The 20,062-nt window shown below is 42.4% G+C and overlaps 1 protein-coding gene across 1 annotated transcript; it reads right to left on the minus strand.

The window, feature by feature from the left end:
- Positions 1-9,824: 9,824 nt before the first annotated feature.
- Positions 9,825-19,762, minus strand: gmpr (guanosine monophosphate reductase). Its single transcript, XM_033636895.2, has 9 exons — positions 19,535-19,762; positions 15,633-15,752; positions 14,234-14,317; positions 13,584-13,757; positions 13,434-13,515; positions 12,079-12,185; positions 11,433-11,475; positions 11,173-11,332; positions 9,825-11,036 (listed from the first exon to the last, which is right to left on the minus strand). The coding sequence occupies exons 1-9, from the start codon at positions 19,619-19,621 to the stop codon at positions 10,853-10,855; spliced, it is 1,041 nt and encodes a 346-aa protein (XP_033492786.1). The 5' UTR covers positions 19,622-19,762; the 3' UTR covers positions 9,825-10,852.
- Between the last annotated feature and the right edge of the window lie 300 nt (positions 19,763-20,062).

Below are 20,062 nucleotides of genomic sequence, written 5' to 3' on the forward strand. Positions count from 1 at the left end.
GGTATTGGAGAACAATTCCAGTTAGTAGATGGTTTAAGAAACATTTATGATGACAAAAGGAATTGGAAATATGACGGGTTTTCAGCATGTGTGCTTGTACTGCCAGCCAGCCATGCAAAAGTTCGGGGAAAGTATTGGAATGTGTTTTGAAAGTTTGGGATCTGGCATAAGAATTAATAAGAAACAGGCTTTTGAAATATCCCAGTGATGTTCTGTACAAGACTGAGAGCATCGATTAGAAGCTCACGCCACATCATTTTGAAGGGTGTCATATATTTGTAATCTGTGTGTGTGTGTGTGTGTGCTAGAGTGTGCATGATGCTGGTCTGTGTCTGTCTGTACATGCACATGCTTACACAAACACAGAACAGTACAGACCATCCCTGAAACCTATAATATGTACTGTATTTAGATGGATGCAGATACTTTGTGGTGCATATTGTCCCTACTGCAAAGACACTAGTTGACTGACATTGGATTGATGCACACTGCTAACAGTACAGTTGTAGAGAGTGCTCTGTGGTGTGTTTGTGTACGTGTGTGAGTTTGTGTGAGTGTGAGTGTATGTATACTGTGTATAGGAAAAGGTTATACTCATTTGATATATAGAAAATGCTAAATGTCCAGTGTTTCTACTTGGAGTCGTACTTAAGAGAATCTTGCAATTTGCACATCAGGAGGAGGGAGAAAGGTGGAGACGTGATTTTTTTTTTAAAACCGCCCTGTCCTGAAACGAGCCCTAGACCACGTGACACACTGGAGGAGACCAGGGTTTTTGTTCCTCAACAGGCACTTGTCACATTGTAGAGGAAAAGTTTCTACATCGACGCAGTTAAGGTCAAATTACATTTGAGGTTTTACAAACGTAACCAGAGCTGTAAACCAGAATTTTAACACGTGCCTGCCTACTGAATTTACTGACTTTTAGTTAAAGATATACAATTAGTAGTGTATCTGAAGGAAATTTTAGACGTTTATGTCCACTGTTCCTGCTGTTGAAACCAGGGTGTAGGGACTAGGGTTCAGTTTGAACAAGGCCTGTGCTTTTAGCCAGCTGAAACCCTAATCTGCTAATATGCAGCAGTTACCTCAACAGATATGCCTGCTTGGTTGGCCTGACATTTAGAGTTTTGTAAGCAGCTGACTCAGTAGCTGAACATCCTCATAGGCTCTCTTTGGTCCGTGAAACCCAAGTTCTGGTCTTTTTCTGAGCTCGGTTTTTGAGGTGTAATGTGAAGTGTGTTTTACGGCTGACCCGAATGCTTTGAAGTTTCAATCGTAATAGTTTTGTGACTGACTCGCTCTCGTCTAACATCAATCACCAGCAGTCCAGCACCACTGAAACTGAGACAGTTAAACCTCTTGTGACACACTGACAGATAAACTTGCAAGATGTCAAACATGTCAAGTGTCTGGAATAGTTTTAAAATTTGTGACGATGACCCCAGTGCGCCCACTGGAAAAGCATAAATAACAGTTCAGCCATTTTGCAAAATGTGGCTTGCTGTCACGTTAATTTAGGTGCACTGACTGATGTCCATAGTTCCTTTTACAGTGCCTGTTCAAGGTGGGCATATTGCCCCATTATTTTGCCTTGCAGTTCTGTTTAAAAGGTACCATCGCAGAATAGGGCGACAGAGTTGTCTCACCTCTGAGCCGGGAATGGAGGTAGTAACAGTGCCGAAACAATGTCTGTATAAAAGGGACAGTCAGCAGGATGGGATCATGGGTGACACAGGTGTAACATTTTGACGATTTGTTGCGTGTGCAACCCACTGTGGGAGATTTAAAAAGTAGCAGTTAGCGGCCAACTCAAAGAAGAAGAACAGTTGCAGGAAATGTCCGCAAATTGGGAAAATAGTGAAGTCCGGGAGCTCCTTAACCTCCGAGATCAGCTGCCATACAACAGGGACAGTAAATTAGAATTAGATTATTATTGCCATGTTATGCCATTGTTATTGTTTATAAAGCACTGCTGACGCATATGTTATATGTCACACTAGAGACCGACGCTGATGTGTTACGTGTCACACCTGTCACTTCTCTTGTGATTCTGCGATTGCAGCATGCTGCCTAAAATCACACGGGAACGGAATGATGCCGCTATCATATGGTTCTGTGTATAAATTCAAAGGCGGTGTAAAGAAGGGACTTCATAACAGCCCTATATTGCGATCTCTGTGTAAAATAGACTCTTGTCTTTCACCCCCTCCCGGCAGGCATATCTGTTGAGATTTTCACTCAGCGTCTGTATTGAGGTGTTATTATACAGCAGAGATAGTTTTTAGTTGGCATCGTCTCTTAGAAGTGAATCAATTGTATTTTCATCCCACTGATAATATTTAGGTTTAGCCGTGTGAGACAAAGCTGTTTCAGCTGGTCGGAGTTTACCAGGGTAATGGCAGGATGGATGTGTGCTCAGATGGATGACGAATGGATGGATTGATGGTTGAGTAAATGGGCAGATGGATGGTGATGGTGATGGTGAGTGAATGAGTAGACCCCATATGAGATTTGAAAATGCTTTATTTTTTATAATAAAACAGGGTTCTCAGATCAACACCACCACAGTAGTACATTTTCATTTCTTCCTTTTCCTATTGAAACATCATCATCATTAGAAATAGTCGTATGCGTGCATGTTTTGCAATCTGTGTGTGTGGCTGTGAGTTTTATAAATGTATGTGCATGTCCATTTTTTTTTTTTGTCCAACCCCTCTTCCCAACAAATGAAAAAGCAGAACCACAACATCGAAACGAACTTGTCAGCCACTCAGACCATCAAAACGTTTACTGTCAGTCAGGTTAAAAACACTTCTTAGCCAAAGCCAAGTAATGCGGATGTTGCTTTGGTCACTTTAGAAAGCAATAGTATGACAATATTCAGGCACTCTCCTCATGTATGAGTGGAACACACACACACACACGCACACACATCATTCCACTCAAATTCTCTGCAATAAACATTTAATAATAATAATCTTGCATTACAACCAAAACAATTCCTCCTTTCCTCCCATAGAGAAAATAGTCTCGCCATAACTGAAAAATGTTTTTAGAAGCTAATTTACCTGAACACAACTCGCTTCAGTTAGCACTATTCCCCTTGTCATAAAATACATTTAAATCTTAGGAAATTGCAGTGGCAACAATAGTTGCTAGCTTTTCAGGGAAGTGTCTCATATATGCAGTAACTGACCCCCAAAACCTCCGCTGTCCCAGCTGGTCAGAGTCATAATCTCTGTCGTCACGCAGCAGGTGAGCATTACGCCACACGCAGCTGACATTAACCAGCAGATGTTTTGACTCCGCCCAGGTTTGCCTCGTTGCCACGACTCCCGTAGTGACCTCGTTAACTTTGTTTCAGGTACCCAATCATAGCCAGCCAGCCTCACTCCTCCTCCTGAGGCAAAGCAATCAATTAACCCTCAACAACCGTTAGCTACCTTTCAGTGTGGCCTGGCCGGGACATAGCAGGGCTGGCCTGGGCTGCCTGTTCCCCTCCTAACATCACCTTTTTGATATTCGGTCTCCTTTCCAGCTTATAAAGGTCATTGTGTTTATACTTCAGTGGAAATGCATGCTTAGTAATAGACTATGAAACAAAGCAATCTGAAATGTAGACACATTCTGAATGCAGGAGAGGGAACAGCACGTCACAGCAAGGTTTCAACATTTTTTGAGGGTTTGGTGTAGTTTTTAATTTTGTTCACATAATCCCAAGTTTGACCTTTTTATCCCCTTGAAATGTACCACAATGTGCAATACTTACATTTTGTTTCCAACCCTTTTGCTGTGCCAAGTGTATGTAGCATAGTCCTACTCCAGTGTCTCATCCATGTTGATGGCTTGTGTATTTTACTGTCTGTTGATGTGTGTGTGTGTCACATCTGTAAAACAAGAGTCAGGATGTTTGTGAAGAGAAACAAACCTTTCTTTCCCCCTTTTGTCCTCGTGGCCTTCCTAAATTTGAACGTGTGTTTGGTGTGTGTGTGTGTGTGTCTGCACCATGTCTCATGTGTGTAGTATGCGTGCTTACGTACACCTGGTGTTCCGATGTGTGCAAGCGGGTTAGGGTTTGAGTGTATGCGTGTGTGTAACGGAGTGTTTCCTCCTCTAATCGTCTGTGAGATCGTAAACCCTGACCCTCGATGGTTCACGGTGAGACCCACAGAAAAAAAAAAGAAACCTCATTGCTTAGTGGGGACCACTTTTTTTTTAAAAAAAAGAAAAAAAAGAAAAAGGACAAAAAAAAAACAACCAACCAACAGAGATGCACATGTAAGTAGATGTAAAAGACTTGATAATGTTTCAGCACTTTCTAATCCTAGGACGGGCTTGGTCTAACCCCTCTGTCTCAGACCGATACCTTCCCTAGGGGCAACATTCATTCAAAACAGACAGAGAGAATGAGAATGAAAAGAAGGGGTGAATAAGGATGAAAAGAGAGATGGCTCAGTTTAAGTTTTTGCACATCACCTTGCCGTAACCTTGTGTTTATCTGTCTGTGCTCCATCTCGCTTGGCGCCCGGCGCGTTCTTGGGTCCAACGGGCCGAGGTGTTAGGTGGTTCCTTGGTTCTTTTCTACTAGGAAAACCTTTTCTCATGGAATGCATCCCTTCTTTTGTTGTGTTCGGGTTTGTTTGGAATCTTTTCCGCCCTACTCCGACCACGCTGTGCTGTTAATTAGGTTGTCTTTAGTTCACATTTTAAAAATCTAATTTGGCAGACGTGTTTGTAAGGCACAGCTGGGTTTGGTCGTGCGGTGTGAAAACGGTGCGTACAAACCTTTTGCTTTGTTTGCATTATCTTTGGTGCAGGAGCTTTTTCTGTGTTTTTGGTCTCCTTGTAGCACTCAATATAAATGTCAGGGGACTGAAAACTATGTAGAGAATGTGTCATTGTTGAGTTTTTATGACAAGCTTCCTCACTGGAGGAACACTGCTAATGTCGTCTTTTTTTTTTTCTTTTTTAATTGGCTTCTTGCACAATTTTACAAATAAAATGAATGTTGGTGTGTGAGCTTTGACTTTTCGATCAGAAAAAAAGGCATGTGTGCTCTTTGTTTCTTGATGTTTGTACTTTCATTTTGCAAAAAGGATGTGTTTTTGGCACTTTGTTGTGTTTTAAAAGTGAACAGAATTCGATCAGGATTCCTTTTTTTTTTTTTTCATTCTTTTTTTTTTTTTTTGTATGACGTCTCGTCAATGTCCATAGCGCTGGATAACCAACTCAGGCAGAAAGAAAAAAAAAACTTGTAGAGGCCCACTTAACAGTTTAGTTTCACCCCAATCAATTTACATAGTGGGCTGTTTCATATGGGTTATAAGATATGTAAATTTATTACATATAATTTGATATGATTAACAAATGTCATTATTGACAATTAACTATGAATTATTATTATGATATTATGTGTATTATGCTGGAGATGGCTTGGATTACTCTTCAGTGTACTGAACGTCTTTGTTCTGCCTCTGTGCAAGGCAACAAACACTTCAGCAGGGGACAGGCTGTACGGTTCATGACCTCTGACCCTGCCCACTGCCACGGAGGGGGGCGGAGCTTATCTGTCAGCTGTGGCTCAGTTGATTCCTCCCCCTGTTCTGAACACTCAGCCCTGAGGCTAGCAACCAGTCTGTCTAGATGTTTCTCTGCTAACCTGCGACACCAAGTACTGAACTGAAATTTTTTGGCCCACGAGACGGTAGCAGAGAACCGGACATCAGCACAGACCGGCCCGGACAGTCTGGCCTGCAGGGGGCCGCAGCAGTTCCCAGCCAACTTGTTTGTACTATATTGTACTCACCAAGTCCCTGTGTCTCACCACCCTTTTCCTCTATAGAAATGGAGAAACCCTGTTGGTGTATGTATTTGACATCTGTACAAATGCACCTCTTTGAAAAAGAAAATGAAACCTTGACATATCTGGAATAAATGGGCAACTTGTGTCTTTATTTGAAAAGCAACACCATAAGAACACCCTCACACAACACCACAGTTTGATACAGAAACCTATTTCTCTGGGCAGCTGTAATAATTGTCCTTCATTGGTTTGGCTTGGTGCTGAAATTGAGCAGAAAATAGCCTCCTCTAGTGGACACTAGGCTGCATGACATCCTTATTACTTGTCACAACCAAGTCACCAATTACTGTTGAATATCAGTGGCCGTATCCACAAAGCTTCCTAGTACAAAGAGTTGCTCCTAGTGACGAAATTCAAAGAAAATTCTCAGAATTGTGATGTTTTCTTAGAATTTCCCCTTAAAGAAAGTTATTCACAGAGCAGCCCTTAAAGGAGCTCCTAAGATGAAAACTGTTAGTAGAGAGGAGGATGTTTAAGAGGCTTAAGAGTTTCTTAATCAGAGGGGAAAATGGCAGAAAGATAAAGAGGTTGGAAAAATATTGTCCAAATACAGGATGTGAGTAAATGAAATGCTACAGATTAGATCATGCAGGGATAATATGTGTGGTTGATGTCATTAGGGATACGCACACATTTCCAACCTCACGCTATAACACCAGAAATAAAGTCATCAACACTGAGATATTTGGAAAACTGATAAAATGCAGCAGTTCAGAAGTGATAACTTGGTTCTGTCTCAACCTTTACACTAACAATGACAACACTTTCACAGTCAGCAGTTCATGTCATTTCCACTGGGTGTCCACACCTTGCAGGCTCACAGAAGAACGTGTTTGTGACAACCAATCACATCTGTTAAAAGCAAGCATCACACCAAGCAACGGGGTCAACCACACCTCCTCACTAAGATAAAAGTTTTTGTCTCTTCCTTGCTCAGAGTTGCTCTGAAAGCTTTCCTAAATCACTCCTAAGCTAGGACTCCTTACTAAAAATTTTCAGGCTAATTTAGGAGCTTTCTAAAAGGATTCTCAGACTGTGTGAATACGGCTCCTACATTGAACTAAAAACAATGTTCCTGCTCTGGTGGTCGTTGACAGTTTTGCTTTGCCATCCTCTCATGCATGCTGCACAAATAAAAGCAGAGCAAACAGATGATACATTATTCTGTGCCAAAGCTATCATCACTGTAAAGGACAGAGCAGTGAAATGATGACGATCCTGCAGACATTCCAAATAAAGAATCTTAAATCTCAGAAGAAAATGATTTTGGGGTTAAAGAATATATTACACAGCAGGATTTATATGTGGTGACAAAATAAATGGTTACTTGAGTTCAAGAAAACAGCACATTTGTGTTTTTTTAACCCCCAAAACAGAGAGATGTAGGATTTCTTCGCTCCATTTTGCAGGACATGAAAGAAACTATGCGGGTATGTACAGTAAAGTCCCTTTTCAAATAAAAAAAAAGCCATAAAATGAAGGATGACGCCATTATCGGGTGACGTCAGCATTATTGTAACTTGCCATAGTTAGAAAAAGTTGCATGAATTTTAATTAATCCCTGATTGAATGCACCACCCCACCAGCACCATTGAGTGGCGCAAATCAAACGCACCTGTACACCAGGTGCATGCTGGGTCTGGCTAAAATGCTCCTCCAGAAGTGATTTCTGCGTTCGCTGAGGAACTTTTACCTTCAGTGAGGACTGTCTGCTGTTTGTGACAATAACTCCTTCTCACACAGAGACTGACTGGGCTGCTTATGATTTGCACTGAGAGGCTGAACCTGGAGCAGACTGAGGAGGACGTTCAGACAGGTGAGTGCAACAACAAACTGCACAGATAAAAGCATTAGCAACCACTTTGTTGCCTGGTAACATGGCGTTTAGCGTTGTGTGTGTGCCATGTGTGCAGTGCATGCTGTCTTTTTCTATAATGTGTCATTGTGGCTGCTGTCGTTGGGGTGTTATACAGTTGTCTACTAGTGTCAGGCTGTTGAGTTTATCTGGCTTAATGAGGCTTTTTGCACTTGCCATGATGTCCACATACTTTTATTGGCTGACATTTTGTTTGTATGAGTCTCTTTTCTGTTTAATTTAAGCGAAGCTATACCGAGAAGGCACTTGGATGTCTATATTTGATAATCAGTTGTATGCACAGGCTGCAAAGTGCCATCTATAGAAAATTAATTTATAGTAGGTTTGGACTTAAAGACTCTGTGGCACTGACAGTTAATGCAATTTATTTTGTAGCCTTAAGGTGTTCATTAATTCAACAGTAGCATCATCTATCATCATATAACATTATATACATTCCATTTTTTAATAGCCTAAATAGTCTTCAAAGTCTAGTTCTCTTTTCAGCCCTGCACGGAAGATATTAAAACAACTGGTGGTTAGTAGGACAGAATAGTCCCATAAACAATGTGGGCCTACAAGCAAAAATAAACAAAATGCTACATATATATGATGAGTTTAGAGCTGGATTTTAACTTCAGTGTTATGTATTTGGGAAACGTGCCAACTTGATTAACAAAGCAGGACAGATATTTATTGCAGATGCTGCTAGCAGGTTCTAAAAGAGCAATAACCAGGGAATGGTTGAGTAAAGAGTCTCCAACAGCCTCTGAATGGACAGAAATAGTTAAGGAAATTCATGTTTAGGAACTGAGACATGCCACTAAAAAGTGTGAACAATTGTGGAAAAAATGTAAATCTTACTTGACTTTGAAGTGATCTATTTTGTTTGGTGAATTTTGTTTTGTCCCCCTTGGTGTTGGGACATGCGGGATGGATGTCCCTGGAGGGGCCCTGGATTTCCAGGGGTCAAAGTTGGGGGTCATGGGGACCTTTGTGGACCTTTTGAGGACCTGTTGCCAGTGGCACTGCAATATAGCCTTGCTTCTTCTTATTTTCTGTTTTGCTAAGTGTTAGGCAATTCACCTTTGCTTATGATGTCTGCCTGTTGGTTTTGTCTGTTTTTTTATTTCTTCTTGTAAAAGTTGATAAAAAATTAAGTTAAGAAAATGTATATAAAATTATATAAAATTATGTTTCAAATTCATGAAAAAACAGTATTCTCTGCTCTGAGACGCTGGGTGAGTGTCTGCTGAACGCTGCAGCCTCTTTTAATTGTAGCACTACAATGGATGCTCCATCTAGGAGTTTTATTGGACTTGTGCAGCCATGCATGTGTGAGCCACCACAGCCAGAATCAAATTTGGAGCCAGAGGACGCTGATGTGCCTGACAATGAACCCTATTTTTTCAGTCTGCAACAGAATGTCCTGTTTGTTTTTTATTTATTTTTTCAAACAACAACTCACTGGCTCTAGCTCTTACATAGTGTAGGGGTGGAGCTTATGCTAATGGTTAATCACAATCCTAGAAAATCTAACAGAGGATAGTTGCATGTCCAGAGTTCGGGAGCCAATCGTGGCCTGCAGAGTGATTTTAAACGGCCCCCAGCTTGTCTTTCAAACTAAACTGTACGTGGCCCACCACACAATATTGGTTAATCCAGCAAGTTCACTTCATTTTTTCTCTACTTGCATTTTTTCTCTTCACCTCACAGTGCCAAGACGATCATACAGTTTGTCGACATGCACTAAGTGCTGTTATCCAGCACTAATGTGTTTTCATAAACAGAGAATAAACAAGCAAACTAATGGTTGCCTAGCAGCAGACATTTCCTGCTAGGTGGCAGAAACAGTTCTTTGTCTCATTTGTATGGGATTTTCTTTTATTTTATTACCCATATCATTTGAGAAACAGCCCCAGGTTTTTTCCATACTATCTAATCTGGGCCCCATTCAAACACAATTGGACACCACAGTCTTAGACAGATGGATTTTTTTTTCTGTGTTGTCCTGAAATCCTGACATTAAAAAAAAAAAAAAAAGTTTTCATTGAAACCTCTAAACAATTATATAGTGTCCAGAAAAAAAAAACACACTGATCATTCTCTGATCATTTTAGTTTATTTCCACCAGTTACTGTCTTGTTTGCACTCGCAGTGGAACTGTGTAAGTGCTGCTTTTCCAGTATTTTAGGATTTCAATTCAGTAGTGTTTTATTGTCTCTTTACATGACTTTTCCCTGAAGTTCTTTGCTTAAAGTACAAGAGCTTTAATGCAGTAGAAACCACAAGATGCCCTTGACTTAAAATGTCAGGCACAGTGAAATCAGTGACTTAAATGCGACTGTTACATGCACAGCAGGGTAAATCAGGTCTGTGAAATGTTTGGGATACATAAATCCAGAGGTCATCGTGTTCAGCTGGCTCAGTCTTCTTGACATACAGGGAAATATACATGCACACAGACACTATGGAGAGATACACTATAATGTTGCCGTCAGGAGTATAATTCAAATTCACAGAATGATCAACACCACTGAGGAAGTTAGCAGAGGCTTCTGCATGCAGTTTATTGCAACATGATTTCTCCAGTGACAGTTAAAGGTTGGCGTCTCTGGATCTTGCATATTGATTTGCACGTTCATTCCAACACACAGTCGAGCAGAATAGTTTCCCCCAATGATCCGAGCACGAGTATCAACCTCCTCCTGCTGAGTGTATCTACATGCGATGCCACTTCATATACACAAGTTAAAAGAGTATTTTGGAAGATTAGATCTGAAGTGCACATGCCTTAAAAGTCTTATTCTCTTATTCCCAAACTGAGAAAAATTTGTCCAAGCTCCTGTATCTGGAACATGACATTTCCATTTCCAAAAAATTAAATCTGGTAAATTCAAAAGAATATTACACAGTATATAAGCATGTAAACCCACTCGCCGTAGGGTTCGGTTGATTAGAGGCTGTGATTCTTCTGGGAGAATGTGTCAAGTCAACCTTTGAATTAATTTTAATCGCAACCTGCAGGAAACTAACAGCTTTCTGACAGCACATATCCTGAGAGAAACAGGTTGGGTGATGATGTCGAGGTGTCTGTGTGAGTGTTTGAGTGTGCATTTTTGGTTTACACCCTACGAAGTGAACATTTGGCTGGACTGTTGTGTGACACGAATGAAGGTGGTTCTCCTGCTCAGCTCTTTGAGCTTGGCGGCACCCACGTAGGTGCAGGTGGAGCGGAGGCCCCCCAGCACGTCGCGGATGGTGTTCTCAACATCTCCTCGATAGGGAACCTCCACCGTCCTCCCCTCAGACGCCCTGAGAGCAGAGCAGAGGGAGGAGAAAGTAGGGAAATGATTCTTATTCAACAGTTTTATCAGGGAGAATAAGAATCCTTAAAAGCATACTGATGGAACCAGATTTATGAACTGATTTCCTGCAATCAGCCTCTCACCTGTACTCGGCAACTCCACCCACATATTTTTTCATGGCGGTGTCGGAGCTCATGCCGTAGAAGAGTTTATATTTCTTGCCGTTCTTCTCGATGACCTCTCCAGTGCACTGGTCGTGGCCTGCAAGCATTCCTCCCATCATTACAAAGTCAGCCCCTGCACCTGAGGAGCAAAGGCAGAGAAGTCGTGGTGGTTAGATTTGTAGAACAGTACAGCACATATATGTCATATGTGTGTCCCAATATGTGGGTTGAATACTTACCAAAGGCCTTAGCTACATCTCCTGGGCAACTGCAGCCACCATCCTGGACAGAGAATAAATACATGTCAGTCATATGGCTTCATACTGAATCACAGGCCAAAAAGTTTTTCATATTATTCTACCTGCCTTGGTAGACTGAGGGTGCCCTGTAGTGGCTACACAGCTAGAAACTATTAGAGGCTTTATGCAACAGCATATGGTGGACTCATGTTAAATTATTTTAAAATTGACATTACAGTACGCTTCAGCAAATAAACCTCTTTGAATCACTAATTATCCACAGTTATTATTACTCAGGCTATCACGTTGATCTAGACTATGGATTAGGTGAGGCTCCTTGTCAGGACCTTATCAGATGCAGACAACAGCTATTGTGAATTCCTGTTGTTTATTAAAACATATTTTATACTCAAACATATTTTGCTGCAGTGCTGTAACCTCTGAAGGACGGCCTTTTGTCTGACTTCATCATAGTTAATTAAATTTTTTTGGACTGATGCCCACCAAACCCTATGTGACTTCCAATCCACACAGAGGAAGATAGTTTGGAGAAGTGCAGTATTCTTGATATTACTACATAATACTAACTTCAGCAACTCTGGCTGTCCCTTGTTATTATATTTCCGTGCTGTGATGTGGGACTTACAGAGATAATGTGTCCTTTGAGTCCATGAGCTGAGTCTGCACACTCTATTACAGCACTGAGCTGTGGGTAGCCCACTCCTGTCTTGATCCTTGTCGTGCACACAGACCCTGCAACACAAAGTCCACAGTGCACACATTAGAGAAGTCCATCTTCATGTAACCATCCCTGGTGCTGCTGTAGCTACAGGAAGTTGTTGTCTTTCAGATCTGGCGCTCTCAGTTCAGGGGCTTGTCTACAGGCTGGAGACAGAAAACAGCACCAGACGATCGAAGAGACTGTCTAACTCATTTGGAACAAGCTATTTAAAGGGAAAATTTGCCACCTTTTATGCAGATGACACATCAGTGTTGATGGTAAATGTAGCTGATTGAAGAAATAAATTCCTCAGTGCATACTACACTATACTTACAGAGAAGGCTGAGTTCACAGCTGCAAAATCTGTCATTCTTCCTGCGTCCAGTGCTGGCATTTGACTTGACGGTGACGCAGTTAGATGCAAGATAGAACTACAGGTTGGATTTTACATCGTTCTCTAGATGCCACTCAAAAACAGAACTTCCTTGTTCTCACCCCTCTCCACTTTTTGTTATATGCTGTTGCCGATGCCAACCCCAACAAAGCCCATGTATGTGTTACTAGTGATAGTAAAAACATGAAAGTTTTACTCCTCACTTGGACAGAGGTGTGCTGAATGAGACCTTCTTCAGGATCATGATGATCAACTGGAAAAGATAACCAAGACCAGCGGGGCAGAGAGGGCAGATGATGATTGAATGAGTATTTTGGCCATGTAATGCTATGTTCTGGTCATCAAAAAATAATGATAGGTATCAGAGGCTTGTATGCAGTGCATCATGGTACGTTTAGGTACTGCCTGCATAGCTCCACAAGCAGAGGACTCTTTCCCTGTCAGTATAGCAGACAGAAATGAATTGCATTGACTATTTACCTTTACAAGCCCTTAGGAGATCTGGCAAACCTTGGCAATATCAAATAATTGACACTAGAGCTCTTTCTTCTTTTAAAGTTGGAATTTTATGATGGTTTCTAAAAAAGGTTCTGGTGCATCAACAAAGGGTAATCTACTGGTAATAAAACCATGTTGTACTTGTACTCTATTTACAGCAACCTCTGAGTTGTAACTCAAATCCTGCAAGTGGACCATGCAGCACTGTGCTATAAAGTAAAAACGACTCCAAGTCAAACCTTGCTGTTAAAGGCTAGCGTGTTTGCCTGTCTCCTGTCTCAGTGGTGTCTGTGTTTGTGTGCAAGGCCGGGACAGTTTTGTGTTGATTTAGAGGAAGCACACTTCTCAGACTATTTCGAGACACACTCAGACAGTCGTACCCACCCACCTGGTCCAATGCCCACTTTGATGATGTCAGCACCGGAGAGGATGAGCTCCTCCACCATCTCCCCTGTTACCACGTTACCAGCCTGCAAAGCAGACATTATTAGCCCCAAGATACAATCTTCCAGCCAAAGTGGTGAACCATCTCTCTTACCATGATGGTGTGCTTGGGAAACTTTTCTCTGACCGTCTTGACAAACTCCACAAAGTACTCAGAGTAGCCGTTGGCCACGTCCAGACAGATGTACTTGAGGGCGGGGACGGCTTCCAAGATGGCACACAGCTTCTCCAGATCTGCGGTGCCACTGCCTGAGCTGGCGGCTACATGCTGGAGAGAGAAACCACAATTACCTTTTAGAAGGAGACCTTTGTAAATAGCATGTGTAATTATGTTCCTGTTTCTAATGAGGAACAAGCTACTTAAAGGAGCTGCAACACTTAGACCACTATTTTCTATTTAAAGATATAGTGGAGTAATCGTATCCTGAGCAGAGAATTAAGTCATGCTACCTCTGTGTGAGTTGTGATCTGAGCTATTCTGTTCGTTGTCATGGTAGATCATCTGGTGCCACGTTCATACTAGTGCATGTGAGTCCCTGTGTGTGTATCTAAGCATAGTGCTCTGTTTCCCTCTCAGGTTAACGATGTTAGCTCTGTCAGCACTGTTTATGGAGTTAGCACCATTAGCTGCTAGCCACTGACTCAGCCACCTCCATGTTGAGAATCATGTGCAGACGATCTCGCCTCAGACTCTGGGGTGAGATACAGCTTCTTTAAAAAAGGTGTAAACATTGGGGAAATTACCTCTAAGCATTCAGGATGATTAGCAGCAAAGTTTTTCCAGTCCTCTACAGAGTAGTGTTTATGGATGGCTGTGAAGAGGGTGTGCTAAAGACAAAGAAAGAAAGGGAGACAACAAGATGTAAAATAAAGAAATGATTTAACAAACATAAACATTCATATTCCCATTTTTGTCTTCATTTGCAATGTACACCGATCAGCCAAAACATAAAACCACTGACAGGTGAAGTGAACAACACTGATCATCTTGTTACAGAGCAATGTTCTGTTGGGAAACTTTGGGCTCTGACATTCATGTGGATGCCACCTGGCACGCTCCACCCACCTAAACACCAGTGCAGACCAGGTACCCATCCTCATGGCAACAGCACTCCTCAGTAACAATGGCCCCCCAGCAGGACAATACGCCATGCCACACCACAAAAATGCCTCAGGCATGGTCTGAGGAACGAGACAAAGAGCTCAAGGCATCAACCTGGCCTCCAAATTCCTTGGATCCCGATCTGATCAAACATTGGTAAGATGTGTTGGTACCCCACCCCACAACCCACGGGACTCAAAAGATCTGAAAGTAACGCCCTGGTGCCAGACACCAAAGGACACCCTCCAGAGGTCCTGTGTCCATGCCTTGACAGGTCAGAGCCAAGTCTGGTCCAAGGACCCACCATGGATCGGAGGTACCTGTGGGGTACCAGCACATTCCTCAGATGTTCAATCAGATTGGGATCTGGGGTATTTGGAGGCCAAGTTAATGCCTTGAGCTCTTGTCCCATTCCTGGGGCCATTCCATTTTTGTAGCGTGGCAGGGTGCATCATTGTCCTGCTGGGGGGCCACTGCCATCAACCAGTGCCATCGCCATGAGGGGGTTTACTTGGTCTGCAACGGTGTTCGGCTGGGTGGAACATGTCAAGTAGCATCCACATGAATGCCAGGATCCAAGGTTTCCCAGCAGAACAATGCACTGTAACAAGATGATCAGTGTTATTCACTTCACCCACCAGTGGTTTTAATGTTTTGGCTGATCGGTGTAAGATCTCTACTTTTGATTAAAATGTGAGAAATTGCTTGTCTCAGGCCATTTATATGCAAGAAAACAGTATATTGTCAGGCTGAGTAGTCAGTTCATAACTTATGATTCAAAGATTACAGACATTTTGATTTAGCTGTTACAAAAGAAAACGAGCAACATCCCACAAGTTAGCAGATGTCTAACTGCTTCTAGGACAAGGCTGCTAATTCACATTTTTCCCCTGGCTCCCCACAGCATCCTGGTTTTTGTTTCCTGATTCTGTGTCAACTATTTGCAAATAAATCTCAGTGGAAGACAGAGATCTTGGCAGGCCCACACAGAGATGGTGATGCTGTTATTTATTTTTCATCCATTCAGTTGTGTAAACTCACTTTGCTGAGGACCTGCGCCATCTCAAACGTCCCTGTGGTGTCCATGTTGGCAGCGATAATGGGGATGCCAGTGTAGGTCTGTTTGGAGTTGCGGAATGTGAAGGTCCTCTGAAGGTCCACCTGAGCGGGGAGAGACACGTGTAATTCCATAGACTTGTTTCATTAACATTAATCATAGCCTACTGGGAAAGTGTTTTATGTGACTTATTTTTTCTCTAAAGCTGACTGAGGACCACAGCTTGAAAATGGGAGCATCTCCTGTGGTTCATGTTCCGAGTCTTAATGGGGATGCACTGAATCATTTAGATCCAGGGGTTAGCTTAGCCAGTGCCTCTGTAATGTGATAAGCTACATGAAACAAGCAGGGCCCATTGTGACACACAAGCTGCTCCCTTTACAGGAAAGTATATCTGTGCTGATGATGCACATCATAGCTATGATTCCTTTCGAAAAGATCTGCTATAAATAAATCTTATTCCAATGAGTTAACATGACTTTGCAGCTGAACTGTTCGCTGCTCAGTATCAGTGGAGTTTATACACGCAATTTCCTTTTCAAGTGAGTCACAAAGAAGAAGTAACACATTTTTCTTCTTACAAATGAAAAGTTTAATTCTTAAGTAATGACACACACCTTTGCTCAGTTTAATCTGTTCAGGAGTTCTGCTGCTGCTCGGCCTGGTATTACCACCAGCTTATGGTGGCTAATGTTAGTTAGCTGACGAGTGTTGAAGATGTCAGCCATAGAAATGTCTGCCTTTTCTCCAGTATAATGAACCGAGATGGCACTGAACTTGTGGTGCTTTAAGTGCCAAAAAATACATTTGAAAAACTCAACAGCAATGTCTCTTTCCAGAAATCATGGCCCGGTTGCTCAAAATAATCCACAGACCTTGTTGTGAGCAGTTTCATGTAGGAACTGTTTTCATTCTCCCAAACTACACCCAACTGTGTCAGCGTGCAGAAGGAAATGTGCATCTACTGCTAGCCCACCTAGCACCACTGAGCTAACTAATGTTACAGCTCAGCTAGAGATGCAGCGATCCAGCTTTTTCAGTTTCGATACCGATCCCGATGCTGTGGCTTTGAGTATTAGCTGATACCCGATACTGATCCGATACCATGGTTGACCTAAAAAGCTATATACCTTTACATGTAGAACAGAAAAGACTAGAGGCATCAGGCATTGATGACTACACAGTTATTTCCTAAGATAAAATGAAACAAGATGAAACACATTAATGCAACGATGAACTATTTATTTTTAAAAAAAATAAACAATTGTGCAACAGCAGTTGAAATAGTGTGAAATACCTCCACACAGCAGAGTCTCTCCTTTGCTCCATGACGTATGACGTAGCTCACGTCGCAATAGATTTAAAGGGAAAGGATCGCCTCAGGTATAGGTTGTATTTCCCGATACCCGATCCATCTATTTTGATGATATCAGGGCCGATATTCGATCTAGATATTGGATCGGTGCATCCCTAAGCTCAGCTAAGGAGGACACCATTAATGTTTACGTCTCGCACTGGTACGAGCACGAGCCTCTCATCCATGAGTAGATGTGCACTTCCCTCTGTGTGGTGATATGGCAGGCATGGTTTAGTACAGAGAAAATAATTCCTAAAAGAAACTGTTAACAACAACGTCTGTAGATTATCTTGAGTAACTGGGTCATGTTTACTTGAAAAAAAAAAAAAAAAAAGACATTGCTGTTCCGCCTTTTTTTTTGGCACTTTGAGCAACACAAGCCGAGTGCCATCTACTTCCATCATATAATTGAGAGAAGGCATCTCTACAGCTGATATCTCCAACACTTGGCAACTCCCACCAAAACAATCTAGACTGAAAAATAGCACTGCAAGTAATAGGAAAAATATGTGTTTTTGATTTTGACGTAGACTGTCCCTTTAAGTCTCACAGTTTCATAGTGCTGGATGCAGTTGTTCAGCAGAGCCAAGACATTTATTACGCAAAACTACTTCAGTCGTGGAAATAGGCTAACAGCACAAAGTGTGCCATAACCTTCACGGTGGAATAACTTTCAGAGCCACAGCAAAAATGAGGCTATAACTCATAATGGCGGGAGGAAGAGGAAAGCAGTGAAAGGAGTATGGATGAGAAGGGAGGAGCGTCCGGTTGTGCATATGCATTGTCGTGCTGGAGCAAATCAATACAGGCCTCTTTTTTTATACCCAGAACACTGACTCAGCAGGATTTTCCAGTCTAACAGTAAATTATGACAAAGTATGACAAACACATGGATCAAATTACCCCGGTTATAAAGCATCCGTGGAATTTATGCTATGACACTTTTGTTAGCTGTGGATATATATGATTTTTACTGGTGATAAACTCTGTATAATATTTGTAATTCCACCTTAATGTGATCAAAGTTTTTGAAACACACCAATGAATTATTTTCAATAGAGAGCTTCTGGGCTAAGAAGATTTGAAGGACCTTACATTGTCTGTCATCTTCTATTTGTTGGCATGTTGCAGGTGTTTTTGTTAGCTCCAATGCTGCAGTGAAAACTCACATCAGCATCTGTAAAACACTTGAAAAAGTCCAGATTGAAGGGACAGGTGTATTTGTGCATCAGTGCTCGATTACCGACCATCTTTAACGTGGTCTCTTGTTATTGATGCCGTTTATTATCCATGATGTTCATATACCATCCTTTCCTCCAAACAATGATGCATGTCTGGGATGCTTAGCTTTGACAGACGGATCTCTGCTCCTGTTAATGCAGCAATTATTTAAACAAAAGCAGTCCGAGTGCACGCGCCATTAGATTTGGATGGAGTTTATTGGAATGCTGCAGTGAAGTCATCTTGTGTAGACTATTGACATCTTAAATCATAGTTTTTTATTTCATTAGTTACAGGTAGGATAAGATGGAATGTCAGGAATGAGGTGATAAAATATAGAATTGTCTTTTACCACACTCAGCACACATGCTCTAGATCTGGCTATTCTCTGTGCTGTTATCTGCATCAGTGTTTCTTATGTTATCATGATATCTCTGTGGCATATGGAATGTGCTCTGGCTGACTCTGACACACAGTACTATTTTTAAACAACATTTCTGAGAACTCTCCTGTGCCTCATGTTGCTTGGCAGGTCTCAGTAGCCAACACTTAGCCAATTCCACCGTCCACCTTGGATCCAGTACCACCACACCAGTAGTGTGATCTTGGATCGGTACCAGTCCCTGATCTGGTGACAGACAGCTAAGTTGAGGAAGTTGTGAGGATAAAACAACAAGGAGAGGGTTGTGTCGTCCCAGAGAGCCAAATCATTGGGTGCTAGACACACTGTGGCCTGTTACGCCAGCATAAAATGACAGTGACAAAAGCAAGTCTATTCTGATCAGAACCTTTTTGTATGTATATCTGTCACTCTTCTTTTTCTTTTGTTGTTCTCTCTACTTGTAGATGTTAGTGTTTAAAGCCTCTGTCTGGAGCAGGCTGGCCTTGTTTTCTGTCACCTTTAAGAAGGTCATCCCGCTGTTACATGCTCATTCAGGGTAGCTGTTTTGCTCACTGAAGTACAAAGGCAGTGTACACCTCCCGGCTCACACAAAGCAAGACACCAAGGAGACACACGCGTATAGAATTACAGTGAGCATGCACTTTTCAGCTTTAGTGAGACATCCTTCCCCAGCAAACAGGGTTAATAGGCCCCAAAAGGCAGCCCCCCTCCTACCAGCCATCCCCATGTATAAATAGTTAACTAACCCTATTGCGTCACTCGCCATAGAGGCGTAAACGTAAGTGTACTTCCTGAATATGGCGGTAAACTGATTACTCCTCCTGAGAAGTACCCCGGTCCCTTGGTTGACTGAACTGTAGCTGTAATATTTGGATTACAGAGTACCACTAATTAACAGCACTGACCTCTGAGCGACTCTTCAAACTGCTCCTCTTGGGTCTGAAGAGCACATCCTTGAAGTCCAGCTTGAGGTCTGAGTCCACGCGAGGCATCTTGTCTGCCCGGAACACTGATGACCAGGAAGAGGTTGATGAGGATGATGAGAGTACAGAGGAGGCTCTCTTGAGGAAGGCTGCAGCAGCAGTGGTGGTCGCCGGTCCCAAGCCCCAACCACCAAACCCGAACCTCCAGGCGGCCAGCGTATTTATAGCAAAGGGGGGCCCAGCCCAGCCCCGGCCCCCATGGCTTTATTTGGGCCTGGAGTCTCTCTCACCTTCTTCCTCTCTCTGTCTCTCTTTCTCCCCCTTCACTCCTCCAGCGTCCTCTCTCTCCCCCCTCTCCTTCAGCAGAGTGGCAGGAGCAGCAGTGGCCAGGCTGGCAGGCACGCCTGACGCATATACACGCACACACACTCTTACACACACAGCCATGGTAGCACTGCAGTGGGTTGTGTGCTGCAGTGCTAAAGAGCACACCTGCTGTCCAGTTGCAGC

This window comes from Epinephelus lanceolatus, chromosome 16 (assembly GCF_041903045.1).
Source record: "Epinephelus lanceolatus isolate andai-2023 chromosome 16, ASM4190304v1, whole genome shotgun sequence".
Classification (NCBI taxonomy): Eukaryota; Metazoa; Chordata; class Actinopteri; order Perciformes; family Serranidae; genus Epinephelus; species Epinephelus lanceolatus.